Source organism: Ovis aries, chromosome 1 (assembly GCF_016772045.2).
Source record: "Ovis aries strain OAR_USU_Benz2616 breed Rambouillet chromosome 1, ARS-UI_Ramb_v3.0, whole genome shotgun sequence".
Taxonomy (NCBI): domain Eukaryota; kingdom Metazoa; phylum Chordata; class Mammalia; order Artiodactyla; family Bovidae; genus Ovis; species Ovis aries.
Window position 1 is genome coordinate 20,640,397 of NC_056054.1, and position 27,725 is coordinate 20,668,121.

Genomic DNA, 27,725 nt, shown 5'->3' on the forward strand with positions numbered 1-27,725 from the left:
CACTGCAGATGGTGACTGCAGCCATGAATTTAAAAGACACTTGCTCCTTGGAAGAAAAGTTATGACCAACCTAGACAGCATATTAAAAAGCAGAGACATTACTTTGCCAACAAAGGTCCGTCTAGTCAAAGCTATGGTTTTTCTAGAGTCACGTATGGATGTGAGAGCTGGACTATAAAGAAATCTGAGCACCGAAGAGTTGAAGGTTTTGAACTGTGGTGCTGGAGAAGACTCTTGAGAGTCCCTTGGACTGCAAGGAGATCCAACCAGTCCATCCTAAAGGAAATCAGTCCTGATTGTTCATTGGAAGGATGGATGCTGAAGCTGAAGTTCCAATACTTTGGCCACCTGATGAGAAGAACTGACTTATTGGAAAAGACCCTGATGCTGGGAAAGATTGAAGGCAGGAGGAGAAGGGGATGACAGAGGATGAGATGGTTGGATGGCATCACCAACTCAATGGACGTAAGTTTGAGTAAACTCTGGGAGTTGGTGATGGACAGGTAGGCCTGGTGTGCTGCAGTCCATGGGGTTGCAAAGAATTGGACATGACTGAACAACTGAACTGAACTAATTAAAGTTCTGGCCCTAGACCCTCAAAGAAAACACCAAAAGTCTGACTGTTGTGTGTGTTGGCAGGCAGAGCAGCAAAGGAAATAATATTTGGTGTCACTGCCAAAGCAGCAGCTCCCCAATAAACAATGCGACTATGCCTACCATCAAAACTGTAATCCATCCTACCCCTTCTTCTCTTCTCTGGGTCTTACCTCCTGTCCCTTCCTCTGGTCCTCTCACAATATTCACTCTCCCAGTCTAGGGTTCCTTCTCACACAGGTTCTAATTTAACACCACTTTGAAAAAAAATAAAGTTCCTTAACCCTGATTTCTCTTTTCAGCTTCTTAAAAGAATTGTTTATATGGGCTCTCTCTCTTTCCTCATCTTTCATTCATACTCCAACCAACTCTATTCTGGCTTCTGCACTCACCATTCCACAGACACTGCTCTTTCCAAGATCACCAATGATCTCATGGCTGAATTCCGGTGTCTAATCCCAAATCATCACTAAATCCTATCACTTTGCCTCATAATTATATGTAATCCAGATGTAAATATGCCCACATGCAGCCTATTCTCACTCTGTGCCAGCTCTAACTCTGAGTATACCATCTCTTCCCATTCTCTGGGAAGAATCTGATTACACCACAGCAAACTAGATTTTATCTAAAATGAAATCTTTCCTTTTATAGAAAAAGAAAACATGGAGAAGGTCTACAACATTTAGAAACACTGTAACACAAATGGAGGAGGTCAGTACTTTAAGCTCCCTTTAACACGCATTGTCGCTCCTAAACTGATAATCACTGGATCCCTCTGGATCCCTCCCTCTCTTCTACCTCCCAAAGCTTCAAGCCTCCAAGGCTCTTCTCTGCATGGCCCATCTCAGGTCACGCTCTCAGTTCTCACAGAAATTAGCCCTCTTCTAGCTTTGGCCTTCTGGCTTTTTTGATTGCCTCCATCCAGCCCCACTCCCAGTTCCCTAAGCAGGGATTCCACTTCCAGAACCCAGTCTCATACCAGCTGCTCAGCACTCATATTCTGCTGTTAAATATGAGGATATTATTGGGCATGTGTGCAACATGTGGAGTTTTCTCAGTTTTCTGCAGTCATGATAAGAAAGAAATGCAACTCTACACAAGCCAAAGCCATATGCAATGGTGGCTATTTTTTTCTAATCTCCATTCATAGAAGTGTTAACCTTCCCCAAGACTGTAATCCACACTGAGATCTGATTTCAGGCTCTTGACAAAGGTGGAATGCTTTGGTTCATTATCTTGCATAAATTCATTCAACAAAAAATTGAATGGTGGCTCAGTGGTAAAGAATCTGCCTGCCAATGCAAGATATGTGAGTTTGATCCCTAGGTTGGGAAGATCCTCTGGAGAAAGAAATGGCAACCCACTCTGGAATTCTTACTTAGAAAATCCCATGGACAGAGGAGCCTGGTGGGCTACAGTCCATGGGTTCTCAAAGAGCTAGAAACAACTTAGCGAATAAACAACAACAACTATATGCCAGGCATTATTTGAAGCACTTGGGATACGTAAGTGAACAAATTCGAAAACTTCTGTTCTTCTGGAACCTTACCACTTTATATTCCTAGTCAAAATGAAAATGTTAACATTTGCTTGGTTTTGTACCTTACAGAATATACTCATATATCTTTTGAATCTTTTACTTAATATTTCTGTGAGATTAAACATAGTGTTATACATTGCCCTTTAAATAAATTCACCCACACGATTATAGTAACCCATCACTGCTTTATTTGATGCAGAGGAAAGGGATTAAAATTAAAGCATGCCATTTTGACTAATGCACAATACAGTTAACAAATATGTCAGAGCACCTTGCACTTCTGAAAAATAAGGCCTCACTGCTCCCTCTGTATAGCTAGAGTCAAATATCGTTTCCTACCTAGACTAGGTATTCAATACATATTTTTGGATGGTTGCACTAATCTTTTGTACCTGATTCTCCCTCTCTCCCCATCCCCCCTTACGCATACACACACAGATTACCTTTCTTAAAAATATAAAATGAACTAAACTGGAATTTAGGAGAATTATTTTCTAAAACTGGCTATGTTAGAAACTACTGGTGTCCTATGAGAGAGTCTGTCTATGCTTAAGTTCCCACCCTTTACATGAGGCTACATCGTTAGCATTTCTGAGGCCATGAGGAATTCCTAAGAAGCATTTAATATCAGTAGTTGCCTCTGGGGAATGGGGACTTCCATGCTGTGTGATCTAATTCATAGAATTCAGCAATATTTATGTTTAACATACATACTTATATATAACTTTTGAATGTTTTGAAAATCAAGTTTTAAAGTAATTTCTGAAAACTCTTCTAATAGCTATATATATGTATATGTATGATAATTTCACCATCCCCTGACATTGACCACTTATGTTGATTCAATCTGAAGAAACCTCAGTAACTTTTTCTTCATTCTAAATCAAATACTAGTCTCATCACAGATAATTCACTTAGAAGAGGCAAAGGAACACAGAAAACCTGAAATCTGCAGTGTAAAAAACAGCATACACACACAGTCACACCACAGACACAGCACAAGTATCAGATAGGAAGGGGACAAAAAGGTTATTACAGTCATTCTGAACAACTACTTAGCTAACAGAAGAAAACCTGAAAAAAAATGAAACCAAACACTTCACAAAGAAAAATGGACCATCACAGTAACTCTGACCACTGTAATCCCACACCTTCCCCTAGTCAGCACTGTATTGCACACCTAACCTGTAATTATCACAGGCCAGTATCTCCTAATAAGCTCCTCCAGTCCAGAGGCTCCTGGTGCAGTCTCTGCATTTACACTGCACACCACAGACACTAGCTTAGAAACAAGATCAAGGGCTTTGGGGCTGAGAATCAAAAACATTAATTCTAGGGTCAAAACAAGGCACCATGAAGCACAGTAATACTGGAAGAGCTCACAGCTGACTAACCCTTAACAGTTAACAAACTATTAGACAAAGATATTTTTTAAAAAACTAAGTATTTCACAACTGTAATTGAATTGTCAAAACACAAAGAGAATCTTGAAAGCAGCAAAAAAGAAGTGACTTGTCATATACAAATGGCCTTCAATAAAAAATAATAGCTAATCTGCCATCCAAAATATTCAGGCCATAAGGCAGCGGGTAGGCAATATTTAAAGCCCTGGGGAAAAAAAAAAACTGTCAGCCAAGAATTCTGTAACTAGAAGTACTGTCCTTCAAGAATGAAGAAAGAGAAATTATATAAGATAAGCCCAGAAAGACAAAAGTTAAAGGAGTCTGTTACCCCAAGATTTGCCCTACAAGAAATGCTCAAGAGACTCCTTTGGGATGAAATGAAAGGACACTAGACAGTAACTCAAAGCTACATGAATAAATAAAGAACACTGGTAAAAGCAACTGCATAAGCAAATATAGAAGCCAGTAGTTTTGTACTTTTGGTTGCATGCATGCTAAGTAGCTTCGGTCATGCCTGACTCTTTGCGGACCCTACGACTACAGCCTGCAGGCTCCTCTGTCCATGTTCTATATGTTTTAAAGGACAAATGTATAAAACTATAATTATAAATCTATGCTAATGGGCAGACAATGTATAAAAATGTAATCAGTAGTGATAACAATATAAGGGGAAAGGAATAAAGGAGCATATACAGAGTGTTTAAACCCTACTGAAAACTTTTTCAACACTATGTTGGTACTGGACTTCCCTGGTGGTCCAGTGGTTGGGAGTCCACCTGACAATGCAGGGGACACAGATTTGATCCCTGGTCTGGAAAGATTCCACATGGCGCAGGGCAACTAAGCCTGTGAGCCACAACTGCTAAGTCCACGCACCTAGCGTCTGTATTCTGCAACAGAGATGGTCCTGCTCACCACAGTTAGAGAAAACCCAAGTGCAGCAATAAAGACCCAGCACAGTCAATAAATAATTTAATTTAGTTTAATTTTTAAAAAGAGATACTAAGATAGCTTAAACAACAAAGTGAAACTGAAGTCACTCAGTCATGTCTGATTCTTTGCCACCCCATGAGCTGTAGTCTACCGTGGCTCCTCTGTCCATAGGATTTTCCAGGCAAGAGTCCTGGAGTGGGCTGCCATTTCCTTCTCCAGGGGATCTTCCCAACCCAGGAGCTGAACCCACATCTCCCACATTGCAGGAAGACGCTTTACCTTCTGAGATACCAAGGAAGCCTAAAACAAGGCCTCACTGTATAACACAGGGAACTAGATTCAATATCTTGAAACAACCTATACTGGAAAAGAATCTGAAAAAGAATTCATACATAAGAATTTATATATGTAAATCAACTATACTTCAATAAATTTTTTTAGTTTAAAAAAGATATCAAGGCAGATAAAGACTATCAAGTGAATTATGGAAAATAATAATATTATAGAAAATCCAAGATAACTATAAGCTTTACTGCCTACTTACTGGCCTAAACAACAAAAATATACTAACCTGGGATGTTCTGGTATATTCTTCATATAGTCTGTCATATTCTTTACTCTTTTCCTGATACTGAGAGTGATACTCCTGCAGTTTTTTACCGACGGCATCAATATTATCTTCTTTTACCAACTGATCCTATATAGGTAAACAAAAGAAATGAAGAATGCCAATATTTCTAAAACATGGGTTTTTCCACAACTATTTATTTTTAAATTGTATTTCTGTTGTAAGTTTAAGCTACTGTATTAGTACCAAGTATGGGAAACCACTAAATCCTTTTGTTAACACTAAGATCAACCTCTTTAGATCACATCAAAATAGGTAATACTTAAAAAATTTTTAATGAAATATAAATAGGAAACACAAACACAAAGATTTTATTTTTTTAATATAAATTTATTTATTTTAATTGGAGGCTAATTACTTTACAATATTGTATTGGTTTTGCCGTACATAGACATGAATCTGCCACGGGTGTACTTGTGTTCCCCATCCTGAACCCCCCCTCCCACCTCCCTCCCCGTACCATCCCTCTGAGTCACCCCAGTGCACCAGCCCCGAGCATCCTGTATCATAAAGTTAACAAACACATGCAACAAGATATTAATGAATAGTAGTCACAAAATAAATTCTAAACATATCTTAAATCTTAAGTGGGAAAATTTAAGCATCTAGCATTTCTTTTTTTTTCCTGATAAACCTGGTAAGTTAGAATCAAATGATTTTGTTAAATGACTTGCTGATTAGCTATTAAGAGCCTGTGTAACCACAGGACTTCCCTGGTGCTCCAGTAGTTGACTTTGTACTTCCACTGCAGGAGTATGGGTTCGATTCATGGTCAGGGAAATAAGATTCCGCATGCCACAGAGCACAGCCAAAAAAAAAAGAAAAAAATCCCAAACTTATGTAATCATACCTACCTGTTGGTATCTGGACACTGGGTACATCAGTTTCACATCAAGTTTGGGATTGTACTGGGCAAGAGATTCATGATGATAGTGGCTAATGAGCTCCACCACAGAATTAAATGTCAGAGGATCAGAAAAGCCATATTTACCATCTCGATGATAAATCTTTATTAGCTTATTATTGCCTCCCTTCCTGTGAACAACAAGACATAACTGTAGATTTTTTTTCCCAAAAAATTCTGTTGAAGTACTCTTTCACTTGGAGATATGATAGCTTGGTGTCACATTATAAACAAGTTTTACTATGTTAACAAGACTGGAATGGGTGAAAAGGCATATATTATATGCGTAGAAGCATACATATTATTTTTACAATTATTTCTTCTGTCTGTAAAGTATCATGGTTACTAAAGGTCAACATACACAACTTTCAGTATCAACAAATTTCACAAAAATAATCACTAAAAAAAACTAAAACAAAAGTAAATTGTATCTTTTGTTTATTTTCTGAACAAATTTTTTAAATGTAAATTCTGTATCAAGAAGAACAGAGACAATCTCTTCAGGATCTAAAGATATGTGGTTGTGTGTCTCTGGAGGGACACAGAAGCAATCTCTATATGAAGAGGGTGATAACCATTTGTCACACATACACCAGCATAACACTCAAGCACTCAATTATGTGTGTGCATCATTGTTAATGCACACACATAATTAAGCTCCTTGAATGATTTATAACTGAGTAATTAATCCAGCACCCTACATTACTTTGTCTTTTAGATTCGCTTATAATACTTGGAAAGACTATTTATTTAGGCCATCACAATATGTAAATGATTCAACTGTCATTCAACTGTTTTACAAAGTATAGCTTTTGAAGAGCCGTTTATATCAGATGCTTGAATAGTTTAGACCACTTTTGTTTACTGAGACATATCCAATGGTCCCTTAAAAGATAATTTATAACCAAAGCTTAAAATGGCCATGTTTTCCAAGTCCCCTAAGGTATAATCTAAAAGCAGAATAGACTGATTCATTATATCATAGCAAAATACTGCACAATTCTCACTCAACTGTTCTTACAGCATACAGACTTAATGGGGGGGAAATATGCTTCTTTATCTCTTTATGCCATGCCATTACACATGATAAATGAAGCACTGGGATTTGTAAAAGGTCAAACACAGTAGATTTGAATCTGTGGATGATTTAAATTTAATGCTTAGATGGTCAGTTTAGATGGAAGAAGAACTATCCTATAAAAGGTTACCTTAGAAGGACCACCTAATCTTAAGCAGTTTCAATAGGTGTGTATTCCCATGCATATACCCATAGAGGGTATGGATAATGCAAGCTGCTCTTTCTGCTAGAGGAAAACTAGAAGGTGCTTATTCATTCAAAAAAACTTTTTGCACATCTATTATATGTCCAGACTGTATGAGGCACAGTGGACACAGTGATAAACAGGCCAGATACAGTCCGTGCTCTCACAGAACTTTCAGTTTAGGAGCAGGTGGAACATATCCCCATTTTTTTAAAGAGGATAAAGAATTTTTCATTAAGATAGAACATAAAACTAAACAACTAGATATATCAACTGGTCTTTTCAGAAAAAAAAAAAGGCAGAGCAAAGGAAAGAGATTATTCTGGGGGTGGAGAAATGGCTACTTCATATATGTTGCACAAGGAAAACCACTCTGTTCAGGCAACATTTAGCGGAGTCCTAAATGATGTGAGCAGTCTGGCAGAGCAGATATCTGGGGGAGAAGTTTTCCAGACAGGGAATAGCAAGTACAAAGCCCTGAGGTAGAAGCAAGCTGGGCATGTTCCAGGAACAGCAATGAAGTCAGCAATGCTGGAGCTAAAAAAAGCAAACAGGAGTGTAGTAGGAGACAAAGTAAAAGGAACCTGGATCATATAATCGCCTGTAGATCACTGCAATGGCTTTTGCTTTTGCTGACTAAGATGGGGAACACAAGAAAGTCTGAGCAGAATGATATCATCTATTTTGTGTTTTACAAGGCTCATTCTAGCTGCTAAGTTGATAAGACCATTCAAAGTGGGCAGGGGTAGAAGTAGAAAGATCAGCTGGGAGACTTGTAAAATAATCTAGGCAAGACATGATGGCATCTTGGACAAGGGTAGTAGCTGTGGAGATACTGAGAAATGGTGGGATTCTGAATACATGCTGAGGAGGATGTGCTGTGGCCTAGATATAGGCATGAAAGGAGACAAAAGTAAAGATGATCTCATGGTTTTTATCTTAAGCAGTCAGAATGGAATTGTCATTTATCAGAAAGAAGAAGGATATATATAAAAGGAACATGTTTAAAGAGGAAAAAAGCATTTTAACTTTAGATTTGTTAACATTTGAAATGCCCAGTGAATATCCAAGAGCAGAGGATCCTGCAGCCTATGTAAAGAATCTAAAGTTCAGGAGCAAGTTCTGGGCCAGATGTATAAAATCAGGAGTTGTCAGCCTATAGATGTTATTTGAAGATGAACATAGCTGAGTAAGAGAAAAGGTCCGAGGTCTAAGTCCTGGGGTACACCAATGTTTAGTGGTCAGGGAGATGAGAAAGGAAACCAAGATAGAGCAATTAATGAAGTAAAAGGAGAATTACTGAGCAATTACTGAAGTAAATAGTATCTTAAAAACCTGTTTTTTAAAAAAACATTTTTTCAAAGAGTATATGATCAACTGGGTAAATGATTTGGGGGTTTGGCAAAGTAGAGATCACTAAGGGGTCTTGACAAAATGGCTTCAATAGAATGGTAAGCATGGAAGACCAATCAGAATGGATTAAAGAGAATGAAAGAAGAGGAAGAAGAAATGCCTACAGACAACTGTCTTGAGGAACACTGCTGTAAATGGAAGCAGAGAAATAGGGAAACAGCTGAAAAGAGTCAAAGGAATTTTCTTTATTTATTATTCTTAAGTGAGAGATTGTAAAGCATATAATTTATATACTTATGCGAATGGCTCAGTAGAGACAAAAACTGTTGATCCAAAAGAAGAACAAGGTAATTCCTAGGGTGATTACTTGAGAAGGTTAGAGGGATGGGATGGGATCTCAACCACAATGGGATCCTGGACAAGGAAATGAACAGTCATCACTGGAACAGGAGAAAGGCAGAGTATTCACATTCATGTTGATGGCTGTAGCAACAGGAGCATGATGGAATTGGATCTCTTCTAACTGCTTCCATATCCTCAGAGAAACAGGAAGCAACTTCTTTAGTTAAAAGGGGGTTTAACTAAAGAAGATGTGGGTTGTTGATCTGAAGAGAAAAAAAGAACATGTGAAATTATCATCTAGGAAAAGTAAGAGAGCAAACGGATCGTGAAAATGTAAATTCAGCTGGGCAGTACTAAATGCCCATTTAAGATTGTTAGTCACAAGCCAACTCATTGGAAAAGACCCTGATGCTGGGAAAGACTGAAGACAAAAGGAGAAGAGGGCAGCAGAGGATGAGATGGTTACACAGCATCACCAACTCAATGGATATGAATTTTCACAAACTCTGGGAGACAGCGGAGGACAGACGAGACTGGCATTCATAGGGTGGTAAAGAGTTGGACCCCTGGAGTAGGAAATGGCAACCCACTCCAGTATTCTTGCCTGGAAAATTCCATGGACAGAGGAGCCTGGTGGGCTGCAGTCCATAGGGTCGCAAAGAGTTGGACATGACTGAGCACACACACACTCAATAAAGAGTTGGACAGGACTTAGTGGCTGCACAACAGTCTGCATGATGTATTTTTCTCCACATTCAGCTGCCCGGGTATAGGCAAAAAACAGATGGAGAGTTGAATTTAAGAAGTGTTGGAATACATCAATATTTAGACGACTACTATAAGGGAGAGAGGCACAAGTCTGGAGCAAGGATATACTCAACAAGGTTATTTTAATATTAGACTGTTAACTTTAAAGAGAGAAGGAAGTAAAGACACGAAGGAACTGAGGAATAGTGGGTTTTTAATTATGTCTCTCCCATGCTGTACCCTTCTTAACAGAAGAACATAGCTACTCCTTCTTACACCCTAGCACCTGGTCCAATGCCGGCATATATCAGATTCCTAAAGATTTGTTAACTATCCAGATTTTCTACTATAAATACCATTTGTTGATTTTTTAAATGGTAACTGAATTGAAAAAGCTGTACTTCCTCTCACCTATCGTCTGCAGTCTGATCTCATGCTCTTTTCTCTCATTTGAGGGTCACCAGTGACTTTTTACCAAGTTCGGACTCTGCTCTCCAGCTCTGTCCCAGGCTCAGATTCTTTGCAGTGACTGAAATTTCCACGTTCCCTTTCCTTCCTCTACTCCGACTTCCTTCTCAGTCTTCCATGCTTCTCTGGCTTCTGTGGCTTGCTCTTTTCTCTCAACCTCTTAATCGCTCTTTCTCATCCTGCTGCTACACAGTTTATTCCCTAAAAAAAATTTGCCTTCAATCCTCCACCCTTTTTTTTCTATATAAACTCTTTCCTTAAAATTCTAATTATTCTATGTAGATATGTACCTGAATCTTTTTCTGGCCCTATATTCTCCCCTAAGCATTAAACCTAAATTTCTAGCTGTACTCTAGATAAATTTTTACCTGGAAGTTCTGAAGCTAAAAACTGCTAAAAACTGCTCCTGACTCTCCTATTTCTATAAATGGCACATTCATTCTAAGCCCAGCAGGCTCAAACCACAGTCACTTTTAACTCCTCCTTAACCTCATACCTTTTCTATTATCAAATCCCTTTAGCTCTCAGCTCAACATTGCCTCTTACTTTGATTCTCAACTCCTTTCCTAGAGCCACAATCCTAGGTAATCGTGTATTCAATCTTTTGATCACGTCACTGCCCTGCTTAAAACCTTTTATTTTTTTTGCACTTAGAAATAAAGTTAAAATTCCTTACCATGGCTCATTAGGCTCTTTGCATCTGGCTCTTTCCCACTTTCAACTTCATCTCCTACTACTCTGATTCACACTGAAAGCCAGGAACATCGGTGTCTGCATTTATTGGATTCACAAGATCTTTCCAAAATCAGTGTCTTTGCATTTTCTGTTCCCTCTCCTTGGAACACTTTTCTGGCCAGCTCTTTCTAATACTTCAGTTTTCAGAGGTCATATCCTCAGACAGGCTCTCCTCAAAACTGTTATGTATACATTATGTATTTCCTACATAGCCCTTCATATACTGTGAAATTACTTCTTTTTATTTTTTTTTAATTGAACTATAGCCGATTTACAATACTGTGTTAGTTTCAGGTGTACAACAAAGTGACTTGGTATTTCTTTTCTTTTTTGGCTGTGTCACATGGCTTGCAGCATCTTATTTCCCAACCCCACAGTGAATGCTAGAGTCCTAACCACTGGACCACCAGGGAACTATTTCATTTTTTAAAAATGTGTTTCTTTTGTCTCCCTCTCCCTGACTATTACCAACCCCCAAATATAAACACTATAGACAAGAAACCATTTTTGGCTTGTCCAGTGTTTTCTTTTCCTGGAACACTGTGGGCACTTAACAATATTAAATGATTAAAGAATAAACCTAATTCTAGAACATCATTCCCTCTCAATTCATAACAGCCATCTAACTCCATCCTTTATTTTTTCTATTCAAACACAGTCTAACTGTAAAACAGCTCCATTGAAAAATGAAACGGTTCCCCCTGCCTCCATACAATATTCAACACAAATTCCTAAGTTTAGAATTCAAGGCCCTCTTCAACATGACCCTTTCCAACTTTCTAACCCTTGCCACTTTTCCCTCTTCAAATGTTACTCTCTAGCCAAATGGAATTGCATCTCACAGAACAGAACTCTACAGTTTCTCATCTCCATATCTTTGTTTCTGTTGCTACCTAATCCTGCAACCTCTCTCCAACTTTCTGCATATCCAAACCTGTTAGGAGGTTAACTATGAAATATTAAGCAAGAAAATGGTGGCTTCGATTTGGATAGTAGACAAGTGTGAAGAGATTATGGATATAGATTTGGAGGTAGAGTTGGCAGGGCTTGTTTAATGACAGATTGGATGTGAGGAAAAAAAGATTTTGTGATTCGAGTAGCACAAAATAGTGGTAGTAATGGAGATGGTGGTTCTGCTTCTGAAAAAAAAGGGACACTAGAAAAGAAACAGTTTGGGTAGGGGGAGCCACATTAGAAATCAAGAATTCTGCTTTGACTATATTAAAGTTAGTATGTGCTCTAGCTATCTGAGTGGCAACTGGATATATGCATCTGGAGTCCAGAAGGTCAGAGCTAGAAGATAAGGGTTATGAATCATCACTATGAAGATGTACTTTAAAGCCATGGGACAGGACAAGCTCACCTTGGGAGAATGAATACTCACTCTTGGGAGAAGAGAATGAAGCCCAGTTCTGAGCCCTGGAATAATTTCAAATGAGTTAGGAAGAACATTAGGAGAGTGTGATCTCAGAACAGCCAAGACAATAAACTGTTTCTAAGAAGACATGTCTATGACTAATGCTGCTAAGAGGTCAGAAAGGTAAGAAGAGAGAAGTGGCCGTTGGTCCAGCAGTCTGTGAACAGCAGTAGAGACAGAAGCCTGACTGGAATGGGAAAAATTATGCTGAATGAATCACTGCAGAACACGGATTATTCCTCAGCACAGCTGAAGTCCTAGCTTCATTAACTTCTTAATTTCTTTACCAGAAGCTGATACATAGTAATCCCAAATTTCTAGAATAAAATGTGGGATTATTTTTCTTAAAGATGCTAGGCTGGAAAGGCGGCAAAAAGACAAATAAGTCTGAGTTTGAACCTGTCCTCTGACACTTACGAGCTACGTGTCTTTAGGACAAGTTTCTTAACCAAGTTAAGCTTCAGTTGCTTCATCTATAAAATGGAAATATTAATAGTATTAAAAATACCTACCTCATAAGGTTGTTTTGATATAGATACTGCATGTAAAATGCTTAGTACAAGGAAGTTGTTATTGTTGCCATTATTCTTTAGACAGTCCCTTTTTAAAAAACAAAACAGAATGCAAGACTTTATTGTCCTTGTTGCTGTTTAGTCGCTAAGTGGTTTCCAACTCTTTTGTGACCCCAGGGACTGTAGCCTGCTAGCCTGCTCTGTCCATGGGATTTCCCAGGCAAGAATACTGGAGTGGGTTGCTATTTCCTTCTCCAGGGGGTTTTCCCAGCCTAGGGGTCAAATCCACATCTCCTATATGGGCAGGCAGTTTCTTTTATTGTCCTTAGGCTATGTTAAATGTTAAAACTAAATGTAGAAATATCTAATACAGTTTCCCTAATCTATTTAATTATACGTGCCATCTTTGTAAATATAAAGACTGATACATCCACCTTATGAGATTCTAATATGTCCACACGGAGGGCATGAAAATTGTCTTATCCTCTACCCATCCTCATCAACCTAAATTAGGTTGAGTTTTACTCTCTGAAGTCTAGATTGAGGAAAACAATAGAGTTATTGGAGGGGTGGATTCCCAGCATATCATCAATAACTTTAGGCTGTGCCCATGACTTCTACTTCACTCAAGGTCAACAGTATACATCTTACTTCATCATATTTAGGGATTTTAAAGCTTTTTGTTTTACTGCTACATAAAAATAAAAATTGTTGCCTTTTTAGTATTAAATATTTAAATGTGTAGGAAAAAGATAGTTAGCCAAACAACTAAAATTATGTATCTAAATTAAATAAAAACATGAAAAAATTTGTATATAAAGATTTAAATAAAATACAGGCATCTTTGTATACCAGAAATAAATCATGCTAGTAGAACACTAGACAAACTGCTAAAAAATACTCACCGCAAGGTCAAAGTGTAATCTCCCTGCATTTTGGTTGAGGCATCTCTGACCAAGAAGGTACCATCTGGCATGTCCCGTAATTTGTCATTTACCTCCTCCCTGAAGAAAGGAATTATAGGAAAAAAAAAAATTTTTAAGTGTTGGTTGTTTTCTTCACATATTATCACTAAGACTAATTGGGAGGTGGGGTCTAAGATTATAGAATCATGGGGCTGTCAGAGGTCATTTAGTTCCTCCCCCAGATATGCTTTTGTTTTGATTTTCAGTGTTATGCAATCCCAGGATGAGTATTTGATTTTTAAACTCTTCCAGGTTCCAACTGTCTGTAGGGAATACCTGTTTCCATTAAGCCTTTAGGGCTTCCTTAGGCAGGTATGAACTTGTAGAGTGTCAGAAAAAAACAGCAGCTGTTTAGAAAGATTAAGTTTAACCAACAGTGGCAGCTGGGTCAGATCAGAGTGGGGATAATTTACTCAGTTCACAATCTTTCAATAATACTCTCCAATCTGAATTTATACTGACAAAAAATTTCTTCTGCAGAGATGGTTTAGGACTTTAAGAAACAACACTAGAAGACTCAAAGAAAATGCCAGGACATCAAAGAACCTTGAGTTACAGAACCACATGGTCTTAAAATATAAATTAAGAAAGTGAAGTCGCTCAGTTGCGTCCAACTCTTTGCGACCCCATGGACTGCAGCCCACCAAGCTCCTCTGTCCATGGGATTCTCCAGGCAAGAATACTGGAGTGGGTTGCCATTTCCTTCTCCAGGGGATCTTCCTGACCCAGGGATCAAACCTGGGTTTCCCACACTGCAGGCAGACGCTTTAACCTCTGAGCCACCAGGGAAGTATGTAAATATAGTAGATCCTTTTTTTGTATGTTGCTAAAATTTAAATTTTATGTTTAATATCAAATATATTAAGTCTTTTTTTAAAAATTAGATACAGAATTACTGTATGACCCAGAAATTCCACTTCTGGGTATATGCCCAAAGAACTGAAAGCAGAATCTTGAACATTTATACATCAATGTTCATAGCAGCATTATTCACAATAGCCAAAAGCTAGAAATAACCCAAGTGTTCATCAAAGCCAAATGTCCATAAGAATGAATAAATTAAAATGTTGTAGGTATATATAATAGAATATTATTCAGCCTTAAAAAGGAAATTCTGACACATGCTACAACATGGATTAATCTTGAAGACATTGTGCTAAGTAAAACAAGTCAAACACAAATAACAAATGTTATATGATTCCACTTATATGAGGTACCCAGAAAAGTCAAATTCACAGAAAGAGAAGGCAGGTGCTGGGGAAAATAGAAGGAAAAGTGAGTTAGTGTTTAATGAGTACAGAGCTTCATTGTGGGAAGATGACACTTGCAGAGATGGAGGGTGGCGATGGATGAACAATAATGTGAATGTACTTGATGCCACTGAGCTGTACATCTTTAGATGATTAAAATGATATAGAATAAAAAACAAATGAGTGCTACTTTGGTAATGGGAAAGAACAGACAAGAGAAAGAGAAGGACAAGCATATCGAGGAATGCAGAAGCAATTTGAAATCTGATTTGGCAAAAGTGGATATAACTTTTTAAAAACAAGAAAATACAATGTTGGAATTTAAAAAATATATATGTATTTATCTATAAAATAGATGTATCTTTTTTTTTCTCTACATTCTGAGATTTCCAAAACCACATTTTACCCAAAAAGCAAATCTGTCCTAGAGTCCTGTTTCTCAAAAGGAGGTGAAGAGACATAAAAATCAACTGGGGAGGTTATAAATGCAGATTCCTGAACCTTACTCCATTGATTTTTATGTGTGCAAACGCTGAGGAACCATTACCTTAGAAACAGAAACATAAGGAAAATTAAGCATAGATAAATATTTTATCCCAAAACACATACATCTATCCTAAATGTATAAGTTTCACTTATTCAGAACCCTATCCTCAATACAGTATTAAAAGTAATAACCATACCTACAATTTAAAGATTAGCTTGTCTTTTTATATGTGTGGGAAGAAAACCATTTAGAAAATTTAAAAGGTTCTCCTACACAGTTTTTTAAATGCTAATCTTTAAATGACAACTTGTGGGGCATTAAAAATATTTTTTTAAACTACTAATCTCAAGAATTATTTTTTATACACATCTGTGTCTTTTTTCCTGTCTTGCATACAGGGTCGTCATTGCGAGAGGGAGAGGGAGAGGGTGGGATGATTTGGGAGAATGGGAATTCTAACATGTATACTATCATGTAAGAATTGAATCTCCAGTCCATGTCTGACGTAGGGTGCAGCATGCTTGGGGCTGGTGCATGGGGATGACCCAGAGAGATGTTGTGGGGAGGGAGGTGGGAGGGGGGGTCATGTTTGGGAACGCATGTAAGAATTAAAGATTTTAAATTTTAAAAAATAAAAAAATAAAAAAAAAGAATTATTTTTTAAACTCCATTCAACTATAATACTTAGTCTAATTACCTTGAAATATCCCCCCAGTACCATTCTGCATCCTGAAGAGAAACAGAACTGTCCTTTATTCCATTTGTAATGGCTGAAGTCATTGGCTTAGGTGGCTTTGGTGGAAGAGCTAGGAGAGAAATTAATATTATTATTTTGTAATGTAAATTATTATTTGCTTTCTAATGTCCTTAAATACAGTTCATTAACCAATGTACATTAAGGTTCCAGATAATTATAAATCAAAATAAGGATTATTTTATGTTACAGGTTAAACATTAGCCAATGAAAGAATCCTTTTAGAACTCTACCAATAATTGCCTGAAAAAATGAAATATTCAAGCTATCTGTGTTTTTTTCCTTCTTATAAAATACTAACTTCTTGTTGGATGCCTTTCTTCTAGACCAGGGTGGGGAGTAGAGAACATCTGTGCCACCCTTCTTTCAAGGTGGCGCTGTGAATGAGTGGTACTCCTTTCTCCTGTGCCATTGATCAAACCCATGCTCCCTGCAGTGGAAACATGGAATCTTAACGACTGGACTGCCAGGGGAGTCCCCTCAAAATCTGCATCATTAATGCTTCCAGGTATCCATTATCAGTTCATCAGAGTGAGATGAAGTCTGTCACCCTTGCCTTAGGTAGAGGAGTGAATGAACCGCATGAACAGACATCACCCAAAATGGCTTTGAAAGTAGTGAGCTGATTCAGCTCAGTTTCCTGGTTCCCAAATATATGTATTAAAAATCTACCATATGCAAGAAAGTGTTAAATAGTGGGGATACAGACATAAGGAAGCCATGCACCTGGCCTTGAAGAGCTCACAGCATTGTGAAGATGTTCACTGTAACGGATGTAATTAAGACTCTCCATCTGAAGGATGCCCACCTTTGTCAGGCACAATGGGGCTCCCTCGCCCTCTTGTTTCTTCAGTCCTGGCCAATCTGTCCCCTATTTTATGTCCCCAATAATCATCATGAACCACCTCGTCTCTAAGTTTGAACATCATATCCTATGGATTTTGTTTTTCACAGTATGCTCTTTCTCACTACTTTCCACAGTCTTCTCTGTACTTCAATTTCCAGTGTTTTATTTAAACACACTGGCTGGGCACCACAGCCTATGTAGCTGAGGGCTCAGCAGCTTGGTCAACAGGAAAAGGAGCAGCAAGGCCAGGGAAGCAGGTATTTAGCAAGCTATTCAAGGGTGTGTTTATACCTATGTCTTTAAAATAAAAATAAATAAATCCACAGTGTGTGAACTGTGAACTTCCAGATGTTCAAGCTGGATTTAGAAAAGACAGAGGAACCAGAGATCAAATTGACAACATGCGTTGGAACATTGAAAAAGCAAGAGAGTTCCAGAAAAACATCTACTTCTGCTTTATTGACTATGCCAAAGCCTTTGACTGTGTGGATCACAACAAACTGTGGAAAATTCTTCAAGAGATGAGAATATCAGATCACCTGGCCTGTCTTTTTGAGAAATCTGTATGCAGGTCAAGAAGCAACAGTTAAAACTGGACATGGAACAACTGACTGGTTCCAAATTGGGAAAGGAGTACATCAAGGCTGTATATTATCACCCGGCTTATTTAACTCCTATGCAGAGTACATCATGAAAAATGCTGGGCTGGATGAGGCACAAGCTGGAATCAAGACTGCCGGGAGAAATATCAATAACCTCAGATATGCAGATGACACCACCCTTATGGCAGAAAGTGAGGAAGAACTAAGAGCCTCTTGATGAAAGTCAAAGAGGAGAATGAAAAAGTTGGCTTAAAGCTCAACATTCAGAAAACTAAGATCACGCATCTGGTCCCATCACTTCATGGCAAATAGATGGGGAAACAGTAGAAACAGTGACAGACTTTATTTTGGGGAGCTCCCAAATCACTGCAGATGTTGACTGCAGCCATGAAATTAAAAGACACTTGCTCCTTGGAAGAAAAGTTATGACCAACCTAGACAGTATATTAAAAAGCAGAGACATTACTTTGCCAACAAAGGTCCATCTAGTCAAGCTACGGTTTTTCCAGTAGTCACATATGGATATCAGATTTGGACTATAAAGCTGAGCACTGAAGAACTGATCCTTTTGAACTGTGGTGCTGGAGAAGACTCTTGAGAGACCCTTGGACCGCAAGGAGATCCAACCAGTCCATCCTAAAGGAGATCAGTCCTGAATATTCATTGGAAGGACTGACGTGGAAGCTGAAACTTCAATTCTTTGGCCACCTGATGTGAAGAACTGAGTCATTTGAAAAGACCCTGATGCTGGGAAAGATTGAAGTTGGGAGGAGAAGGAGACAACAGAGGATGAGATGGTTGGATGGCATCACCAACTCAACGGACACGAATTTGAGTAAACTCTGGGAGTTGGCGATGGACAGGGAGGCCTGGTAGTCCATGGGGTCACAAAGAGTCGGACACAACTGAGCAACCAAACTGAACTGGACGTGAGACACTAGTCCTGACTGGAAGTCAGTTGATTTTGCCTTTGTGATAATTATCAAGGATATGTTTCATTCACATAAGAGTACTTATTTTTCAATTTCTGGTGTTAACACAATGTAAAATACACACCAATTGACACAGGCTAACTTCTGCACTTGATACACTATTTTATCCTTTCCCTACAGGATACAGAGTAAGTACAAACAATGGTCAATTTTGATTTGCAAATGATGCTGAAATAACTTTGGTAGGGCTGGACAGTATTTTGTCAAATGGATGTCACAGTTTATTACTAGTAAAGAAAAGGAAAATGTATTTTGCATTATGGTGCCATTTTCTCTAAAAAAAATATATATATAGCGGCTCTTTAGGTATCTCCACAACATTTTCACATTTAGTGGTCATGTTAGGAAAAATGATAATCTACAGAATGAGTAGTTATGTTTTGTTATGACCGATACTTTCTTTGGGAAAAACATTGTATTGAGTCTTTGATTTCAGGTGTGGCTTAAGATGTAAATATATCACGATTCATTTAAATACAATGATGCCTCTGAAGCACTCAAACAGCATTTGTTCTGTGTTTACAACTAGAACTACAGAAGAAAATCTCTTCAAATAAAATAGTTCTAAATTAGAAAAATAAAATAAAATAAAATACTAACTTTGAATTCTAACAGATGTACAAGAAACTTCCCTCTCAAAAGACAACATGAAGCCCCTTCACAATTCAGTCCAAAAGCCATTAAGAAGGGGACTGGTCATGACAGCCAAGAGCTGGTGTCAGAGCCCAAAGCAGGCGCGGGAGGACTATGTCCTCGCATGAGGGCAGCAGCACAGCAAGGACCTCGGAGCTCCGGAGGGTGAGGAGGCAGTCCTCACAAGGGCAGCGTGGCACAGAGTGTTGAAGCTGAGTGACGGGCAATGGGCAGGGCCTGGAGGCACAGAGTGTTGGAGACCAAGCCAATAAGGACACAGACCTAGGAGTCAGGCATCCCAACACAGGGAGCCAAAGCCAGATTAGGATGGAAAAGAGTTCCTAACTGGGCAGGGGAAGAGAGGTAGCAGGGGGAATGCAGCAACAGCTACGCAACACTGGGTAAATACAGAGTCAGTTCAGTTCAGTCGCTCAGTCGTGTCCAACTCTGCAACCCCATGAATCGCAGCACGCCAGGCCTCCCTGTCCATCACCAACTCCAGGAGCTTACCCAAACTCTCATCCATCGAGTTGGTGATGCCATCCAGCCATCTCATCCTCTGTCGTCCCCTTCTCCTCCTGCCCCCAATCCCTCCCAGCATCAGAGTCTTTTCCAGTGAGTCAACTCTTCACATGAGGTGGCCAAAGTATTGGTGTTTCAGCTTCAGCATCAGTCCTTCCAAAGAAATCCCAGGACTGATCTCCTTTAGAATGGACTGGTTGGATCTCCTTGCAGTCCAAGGGACTCTCCAGAGTCTTCTCCAACACCACAGTTCAAAAGCATCAATTCTTCAGTGCTCAGCTTTCTTCACAGTCCAACTCTGACATCCATACATGACTACTGGAAAAACCATAGCCTTGACTAGACGGACCTTTGTTGGCAAAGTAATGTCTCTGCTTTTGAATATTCTGTCTAGGTTGGTCATAACTTTCCTTCCAAGGAGTAAGTGTCTTTTAATTTCATGGCTGCAATCACCATCTGCAGTGATTTTGGAGCCCAAAAAAATAAAGTCTGACACTGTTTCTCCATCTATTTCCCAAGAAGTGATGGGACCAGATGCCATGATCTTCATTTTCTGAATGTTGACCTTTAAGCCAACTTTTTCACTCTCCTCTTTCACTTTCATCAGGAGGCTCTTTAGCTCTTCTTCGCTTTCTGCCATAAGGATGGTGTTATCTGCATATCTGAGGTTATTGATATTTCTCCTGGCAATCTTGATTCCAGCTTATGCTTCATCCAGCCCAGCATTTCTCATGATGTACTCTGCATATAAGTTAAATAAGCAGGGTGACAATATACAGCCTTGACATACTCCTTTTCCTATTTGGAACCAGTCTGTTGTTCCATGTCCAGTTCTAAATACAGAGAAATGGGCCAAATATTAGTAAGCAAAACTACTAATAGTGTAAAAAGGAAGTTACAAATACAGAAAGGTAGAAAAAAAGAATGAACCCTCTGCTTTAGACTGCAATTTCAGCTACTGATGTGAACTCATGGAAATCAACAGACAGACAGATGCATGTAAATGTCTATGCTTACAGAAAATACAACTATTTCCTAGCTCTTTCCTCTAAGAGGTCCTAGAACCGGCAAAGTCCTAATATGCACACCTAACTCCCAGTTCTTGGCTTCTAATGCCATTCTCTACTAAAAGGAACCAGGGCTCTGTGGAGAAACGGCTGGGGTGGGGTAAACCAAGTACCAAATGAACAGGGAACATCATGTTGTGACAAAAAGTAACCAAATATTCAAAGAATGAGGGGCCATGACAAAACAACAAAGTAGCCAGCTTGAAGGGGCTCCTACTACCCAATCTGGAATGACTGGAGCATCAATACAAACAACAATAGTAAGGGAATATGAACCAGTAAACAAAACAGGAATCCATGTGTCCACACAGATGTAAACAAATAAATGAAAAAACAGAAAGATTAACGCAGAAGCTTTATATAATTTTGAAGGCCTTCCCACAAATGCTTATTAATCAGGAAAGTAAAAAGATTAATACAATAGTGGAGAAACTAGGGAAACAAACCTTATTCAAGCAATCAAGGTAACTACCAACAGTAATGGTGAGATCATGGGCCACCAACAGGATGCACCAAGGACACAACAAATATACATAAACTGAATCTAGTCATAAGGAAACATCAGACAAACCAACCACACGTGAAAGACATTCTACAAAATAACTGGCTTGGAATCTTTAAAAACATCAAGGTCGGGAAACTCAAGAAAGACTGAGGGACTGTTCTAGATTGAGAAAAACTAGAGAAACATGTCAATTAAACACAGCGTGTGAGTCTGGACTGGATCTTTTTGTTATAAAGGACATTATTGGGACAATGGAAAAACCTGAATGGAATCTGAGGATGAGACGGTAATAATGCATCATTGTTCATTTTCTGATTTTGATAGCTGCATTGTGGTTATGTTGGAGAAAGTTCTCGTTTGTGGGAAATACAAACATGGACATGATGGACTATCATGTCAGCAGCCTACTCTAAATGGTTCTAGAAACCAAGTTATTTCTACTATACATTCAATATTTTTTGTAAGTTTTAGGTTGCTCAAAAACTTTTTAATTAACAAAAAAGTTAAAGATAATATTGTAGGAAAAAGGGAACAACACAAATATAAGAATGTAGTTGGTCCCCTTTCTCATACTGTACATATTTAAAAATTAACTCAAAATGGATCAAAGACCTAAATGTTAAGAGCCAAAACTATAAAACTTTTAGAAGAAAATAAGCTTAAGTCTTCATGACCTTGGATTAGACAATAGTTTCTTAGGTATGACATCAAAAGCACAAACAAGAAAAAATAGAAAACTGAATTTCATCAAAATTTAAAATTCTGTGCTTCAAGGGACACCATCAAGAAAGTGAAAAGACAACCCACAGAATGGGAGAAAATCTTCATAAATTATATATCTGATAAAAAATTGTATCTAGAACACATAAAGAACCCTTGCAACTTAATAACAAAAAATGACTAAAATTAAACATGGGCAAAGCATCTGAACAGACATCTCTCCAAAGAAGATACACAAATGGCCCACAAGCACATGAAAATATATTCAACAGTATTAACCATCAGGGAAATGAAAATGAAACCAATGAAATACCACCTCATACCTACTTGGATGATTATAATCAAAGAAACAGATAACAACAAATGTTGGTGAGGATGTAAAGAAATTGGAACTCTCAGTTCACTGCTGATGGACATGTAAAATGATGCAACTGGCTGGAAAACAGTCTAGCAGGTCCTGAAAAGGTTAAATGAAGAGTCACCACATAACCCAGAAATTTGGGTCCTAGCTCTATATTTTAAAAGAAAGAAAACATAAAACCATACAAAAAACGGGATACAAATGTTCAAAGCTGTATTATAGCCAAAAACTGGAAATAACCCAAATATCCATCAAAGGTAAATGAATATATAAAATGTAGTATGTATGTATGTGTGAATATATATATACAATATTATTAGGCAGTAAGAAGGAATCAAAACATGTTGTAACATGGATGAACCATGAACACATTAGACTAAACGAAACAAAAAGCAATCATGAAAGCCACATATTGTATAATTCCATTGTCCGGAACATGAAAATCTACAGCAACAAAGTATATGGTTGTGTAGGGTTGGACTAAAGGGGGAAAGGGAATGGCAGCTAATGTATGCAGGTTTCTTTGAGAGGTAATGAAAACGTTCCCATTGCTTGTGGTGATGGCTGCCCAACTCTGTGAATATACTAAACACTACTGAATTATATACTTGTTAAGTGGATGAACTGAATGGTATGTGAATCACATTTCAAAAAAGCTATTATCTAAAAAAACAAATATCAGACTTCTAAAATGACTAGATGGGGAGAGCTTGCTATAATCCATTCTTTTTTCCTAAGTAGCTACTTATTTATACCTATCTTCTTTGAAAGGGATGTGGCATATAAAAGTAGCTACAGTTGGAAATATAATTTTACAGAATTTAAAATTCTTCTACTTATAAGGATTAATAGTTTAAACTTGTGCTATACAAAAGAACTGTGCTATTACTATGAAAGGTACAAAGACAAGACACTCAAAAGAAATCTAGAGGGAATGACACTTAGAAACACATGACCATAATTCTCAGCAGAACAAGGCAAATACTGTAATAAAAGTGAAAGTAAGGTGCGATGGAAACCCAGTAAGAGCAACTGAAACCCAGCAAAAAGAACAACTGATTCTCTCCTGGGAAAAGTTCAAACACTGGGCTTGTCAAACCAAGTCCTCACTGAACTGAATGCCATGACCAGCAGGGCCCAACAAGAACCAAATCACTGAAAGGAACCACAAAGACTGGCTGCTGTCTGTATTCCTTCTCTGGGGGCGCTCTATACAGAACTGAGTTGACCAGCAGCACAGGGAAGCTGCTATTTATGGATAATGACAGTTCTGTGGTAGCTCCACTACCAACAAACAGATAAGGAACATGTCACCTTTATTACAGAGGGCTGCCCACAGCCTCCTTGTATTTTTTCTCATCTGCAGAAATATAAGTAGAATGAAATGATTACAAAGCTGTTTCTACATAAAGTTGCTAAAAGAACACAATAAGAAGGAATGAAATGCTGGCCTATTTTCACAATCTATCATCATTCCATATGTATGTAACAAGTATTTAGTGAATACCTCGTATGTTCTAAGAGCTGGGAATATGGCAATGAACTAGACAGACACAGTCTTTATACTTATGGACTTTGTAATTCAAAAGGATAAACTTCAAGATAATTCATCACTACACCATCTTCTCACTGCTGATCATTCCAATATGTCCTCTGGAGCATCCTCCTAGATTATTCTCCCCATATTCTAATTAAACTATTCTGTAACTTGAATGTCTTCCCAGAAAGTGTTTTTTCCCACTTCTTAGCCATTTCTGAAGTTTTGCACTCCCTAAAGACACTTCTAACCTTGCAGCCCATTCTCGTGGAAAGTTGCTCGTTTTCCTACATCTTGTATACTCAAGGCCTCTGTTCTTTCTCGCTCAGTTTTCCCAGAAAGTCCTCTCTTCCTTCATCCATACAACTGACATTTCCTTGACCTTCTTTTAATCTATATTCTCACCTACTCCCATAGCTTCTATAAATAATACCTATATGCTGATCCCAAAACAGTATTTCTAACTATAGCGTCTTTTGTAAATTTCTGATTATCTGATAGAAGACACCTAACATGTGTCAAGCATTGTAGCAGGCACAGTGAATCAGAACAGTACTTTTCACACTCTAATGTGCTTATAAATCACCCAGGGATGCTGTAAAATATAGAACACTGATTGCTAGGGGCCTGGAATTCTGCATTTCTAGCAAGTTCCCAGGTAATGCCAATGCTGCTAGTCCAAGCTTTTCAGAAATAAGGAGTTTACAGATTCTCTTTGAAAAGTTTTTACGGAGCTAAAAAAAAAAATTAGGCAAGTATAGAACAGTAACTAGAACACAGTAGATTAAATATATGTGATTCTTCAGTCCCTCTATTAATCATTCCAAATTGGCAATAAAATACACATTTTAAAGGTATAAGCACTCAATAGCAAAAGCGATCAGAGGAAACAACATCAGATGATAGCAACAAAACTTTTAACACACAAAGAGCAACCAAACTTGGTAGATTGCAAAAAACTGAAACCTAAGCCTGAAGAGAGAAAATCCAATAAAAAAGGAATCACACCACTGTACTCTGTAAAGACCAGGACTTGGAGGCACACTGTATCTCTAAAGGGAGAATTGAGGGAAGGGGCCAAAAATAGGAGAACTGACTGAAAGTGTACACAAAGAGCAGCAAGATCCCCAGTTCTCCTCCCCAGCCCCCATGCCATCAGACAGCTACCTCTCCCTCCTCCTACACAAAGGCTACCTGTCACTCATCAGTTCACAGAAACAGTTACAGAGGCTCTGGACTCAGGGAACACCAAGTGCAACTGGGTCAAGAGATAAATCCTTTACTGAAAACAGCAAAGTTAACGAAAAGTCTACAAAGTAGGTAGATTTCCCAAACCCCTTCCCCATTTCAGTTCTCTAAACAATGAGCCACAGAGCTTCTACCCCAAGGTATCAGTTAGGGAGATTTTTCTCTGGAGAAACTGATAAGATCTCAGCTGTGAAGCCCATGCTAGAGCCTCATGCTCCAGAACAAGAGAAGCCACCACAATAAGAGAATAACCACAACTATTCTCACCACAACCAGAGAATAGCCTCCATGCAGCAAGATCCAGCGCAGCCAAAAATAATATAGATAAAATAAAAATTAAAAAATATATAAAATAAGATGCTCTTTAAAAAAAGATGTTCATCATCTTAACACCTTTCAGTGAAGGCCTCCAGTTACTAAGTCCTTCCTACTTACATGGAGCTTCAATACAGCTATTCAGTATCTTTAGGCACTTCCCTGGGGGACCAGTGGTTAAGACTCCACACTTCCACTGCACAAGTTCAATCCCTGGTAGAGGAACTAAGATCCCACATGCTGCATGGCACAACCAAAAAATAAACAGAGAGAGAGAGAGAACGCAAACTCTTTAAAAATCTAACATGCTACACAAGGACAAATCTTGAAGACACGTCTTCATGGAGACATGAAGAGCCTTGAAGAAATAAGCCAGTCACAAAAGCACAAACACTGTATAATTCCTCTTATATGTGGTACCTGTCATATTCATAGAGACAGAAAGTAGAATAGTGCTTGCCTAGGCTGATAGGGAGGAGAAGGCAATGGCACCCCACTCCAGTACTCTTGCCTGGAAAATCCCATGGACGGAGGAGCCTGGTAGGCTGCAGTTCATGGAGTCGCTAAGAGTCAAACATGACTGGGCGACTTCCCTTTCACTTTTCACTTTCATGCATTGGAGAAGGAAATGGCAACCCACTCCAGTGTTCTTGCCTGGAGAATCCCGGGACGGGGCAGCCTGGTGAGCTGCCGTCTATGGGGTCACACAGAGTCGGACATGACTGAAGTGACTTAGCAGCAGCAGCAGCAGGTTGATAGGGAGGGGGAATGGGGAGTCAGTGTTCAATGGGTTCAAAATTTCAGTCAGATAAGACGAAAAAGTGCTGGAGATGGATGACAGTGATGGCTGCACAACAGTGTCAAAGAACTTAATGCCACAGAATTGCACACTTAAAAACTGTTAAAATAATAAATTTTACATTATGCATATTTACCTCAGGGTTTTTTTTTTAAATAAAAAACTATGAGACATATAAGGAAAGTCAACAACATTAAAGAAGACCATAAATAAATAAATAAACAAAAGGAACTTAAGCGTAAACCAAAAATTCAAGAAGAAAATTTCTACAGACCAAAAAAGCGTATCAGAAATACAAAAGGAAATACTGCATCTATGAAATACAAACAAGATCTATAACAAAGTAACACTAAAGCACAAAGCCCTGATATACTAAAATTATAAAAGAGTTTTTTAAAAAAAACTTTAATTGACAAGCTAGCAAATAAAGTTAAGAAAATCTCCCAAGAAGCAGAACAGAAAGAGAAAGTAATGAAAAATAGGAGAAAAGGCAAGAGAATTAAACTAAGACCCAAAACCTAATTAAAAGAAGTTCCAAAAAACAGAAACATTTAAAATAAGAAAAAAAAATTCTTAGAAATGAAGGACATACATTTCCAAAAGGAAAGTGCCAAGAATCCCAAAAAATGAATGAAAAAGATCCCCATCAAGGTACATCTCAGTGGAATTTCACTTAAGCAATAAAGAGAAGATCTTAAAATCTATCATAGCTGGATGGGGTGGGGGTAGCAGAGGAAGGCTGATCACAAAGAACTAAGGCCTGGAATGTCTTTGGATTCCTCAACAGCAATACTGCAAATTAATAATACTGGAGGGAAAACCTTCAAGTTCTAAGGGAAAATGTCTTTTCAACCAAGAATTATATATCCTGCCAAATTATCAATTACACATGAGCATAGAATTGTCATTTTCAGACATACAAAGTCTCAGGAAACTTCTCTTAGTACCTTTCTTAAGAAGCTCCTTTACAATGTCCTCTAGCAAAATTAAGAAATAAACCTAGAAGAAAATGGTGTAGGATTCAGGAAAATGGACACCAACACAGGAGAGAAGCAAAAGTAATCACTAGGAAAACAAAGAGTATCAGGACGATAGCTGGAAACAATAACTGGGATTCTAGCAAGGGAACAATGGGGGACTAAGGAGGTGTGTTGAAGGAAAAAATTAAAATAATAGATTATCTTATGTTTAATCCCCCTGTGATGAGTTTTATAGTTGTCATGGAATATGAGAATAACACTGTCATAAGCACATAAAAAGAATTCAGCAAATGTTTAAAA

General features: G+C 38.3%; 1 protein-coding gene across 5 annotated transcripts in view; it reads right to left on the reverse strand.

Moving 5' to 3' along the window:
• The window catches only part of PIK3R3 (phosphoinositide-3-kinase regulatory subunit 3), a 104,104-nt gene that overhangs the window by 26,146 nt on the left and 50,233 nt on the right, over window positions 1–27,725 (reverse strand). For 3 of the 5 annotated variants that reach the window (XM_004001927.6, XM_042247340.2, XM_042247335.2), the window contains exons 2-5: window positions 16,241–16,349; window positions 13,747–13,845; window positions 5,956–6,136; window positions 5,045–5,170 (exon numbers count right to left, since the gene is read on the reverse strand). In XM_004001927.6, coding sequence (XP_004001976.1) covers window positions 5,045–5,170; window positions 5,956–6,136; window positions 13,747–13,845; window positions 16,241–16,349 — 515 coding nt within the window. Of the gene's footprint in view, window positions 1–5,044; window positions 5,171–5,955; window positions 6,137–12,841; window positions 12,930–13,746; window positions 13,846–16,240; window positions 16,350–19,881; window positions 27,062–27,725 lie in introns of those variants that run through there. The other 2 variants (XM_060406918.1, XM_060406969.1) reach the window with 2 other exon arrangements.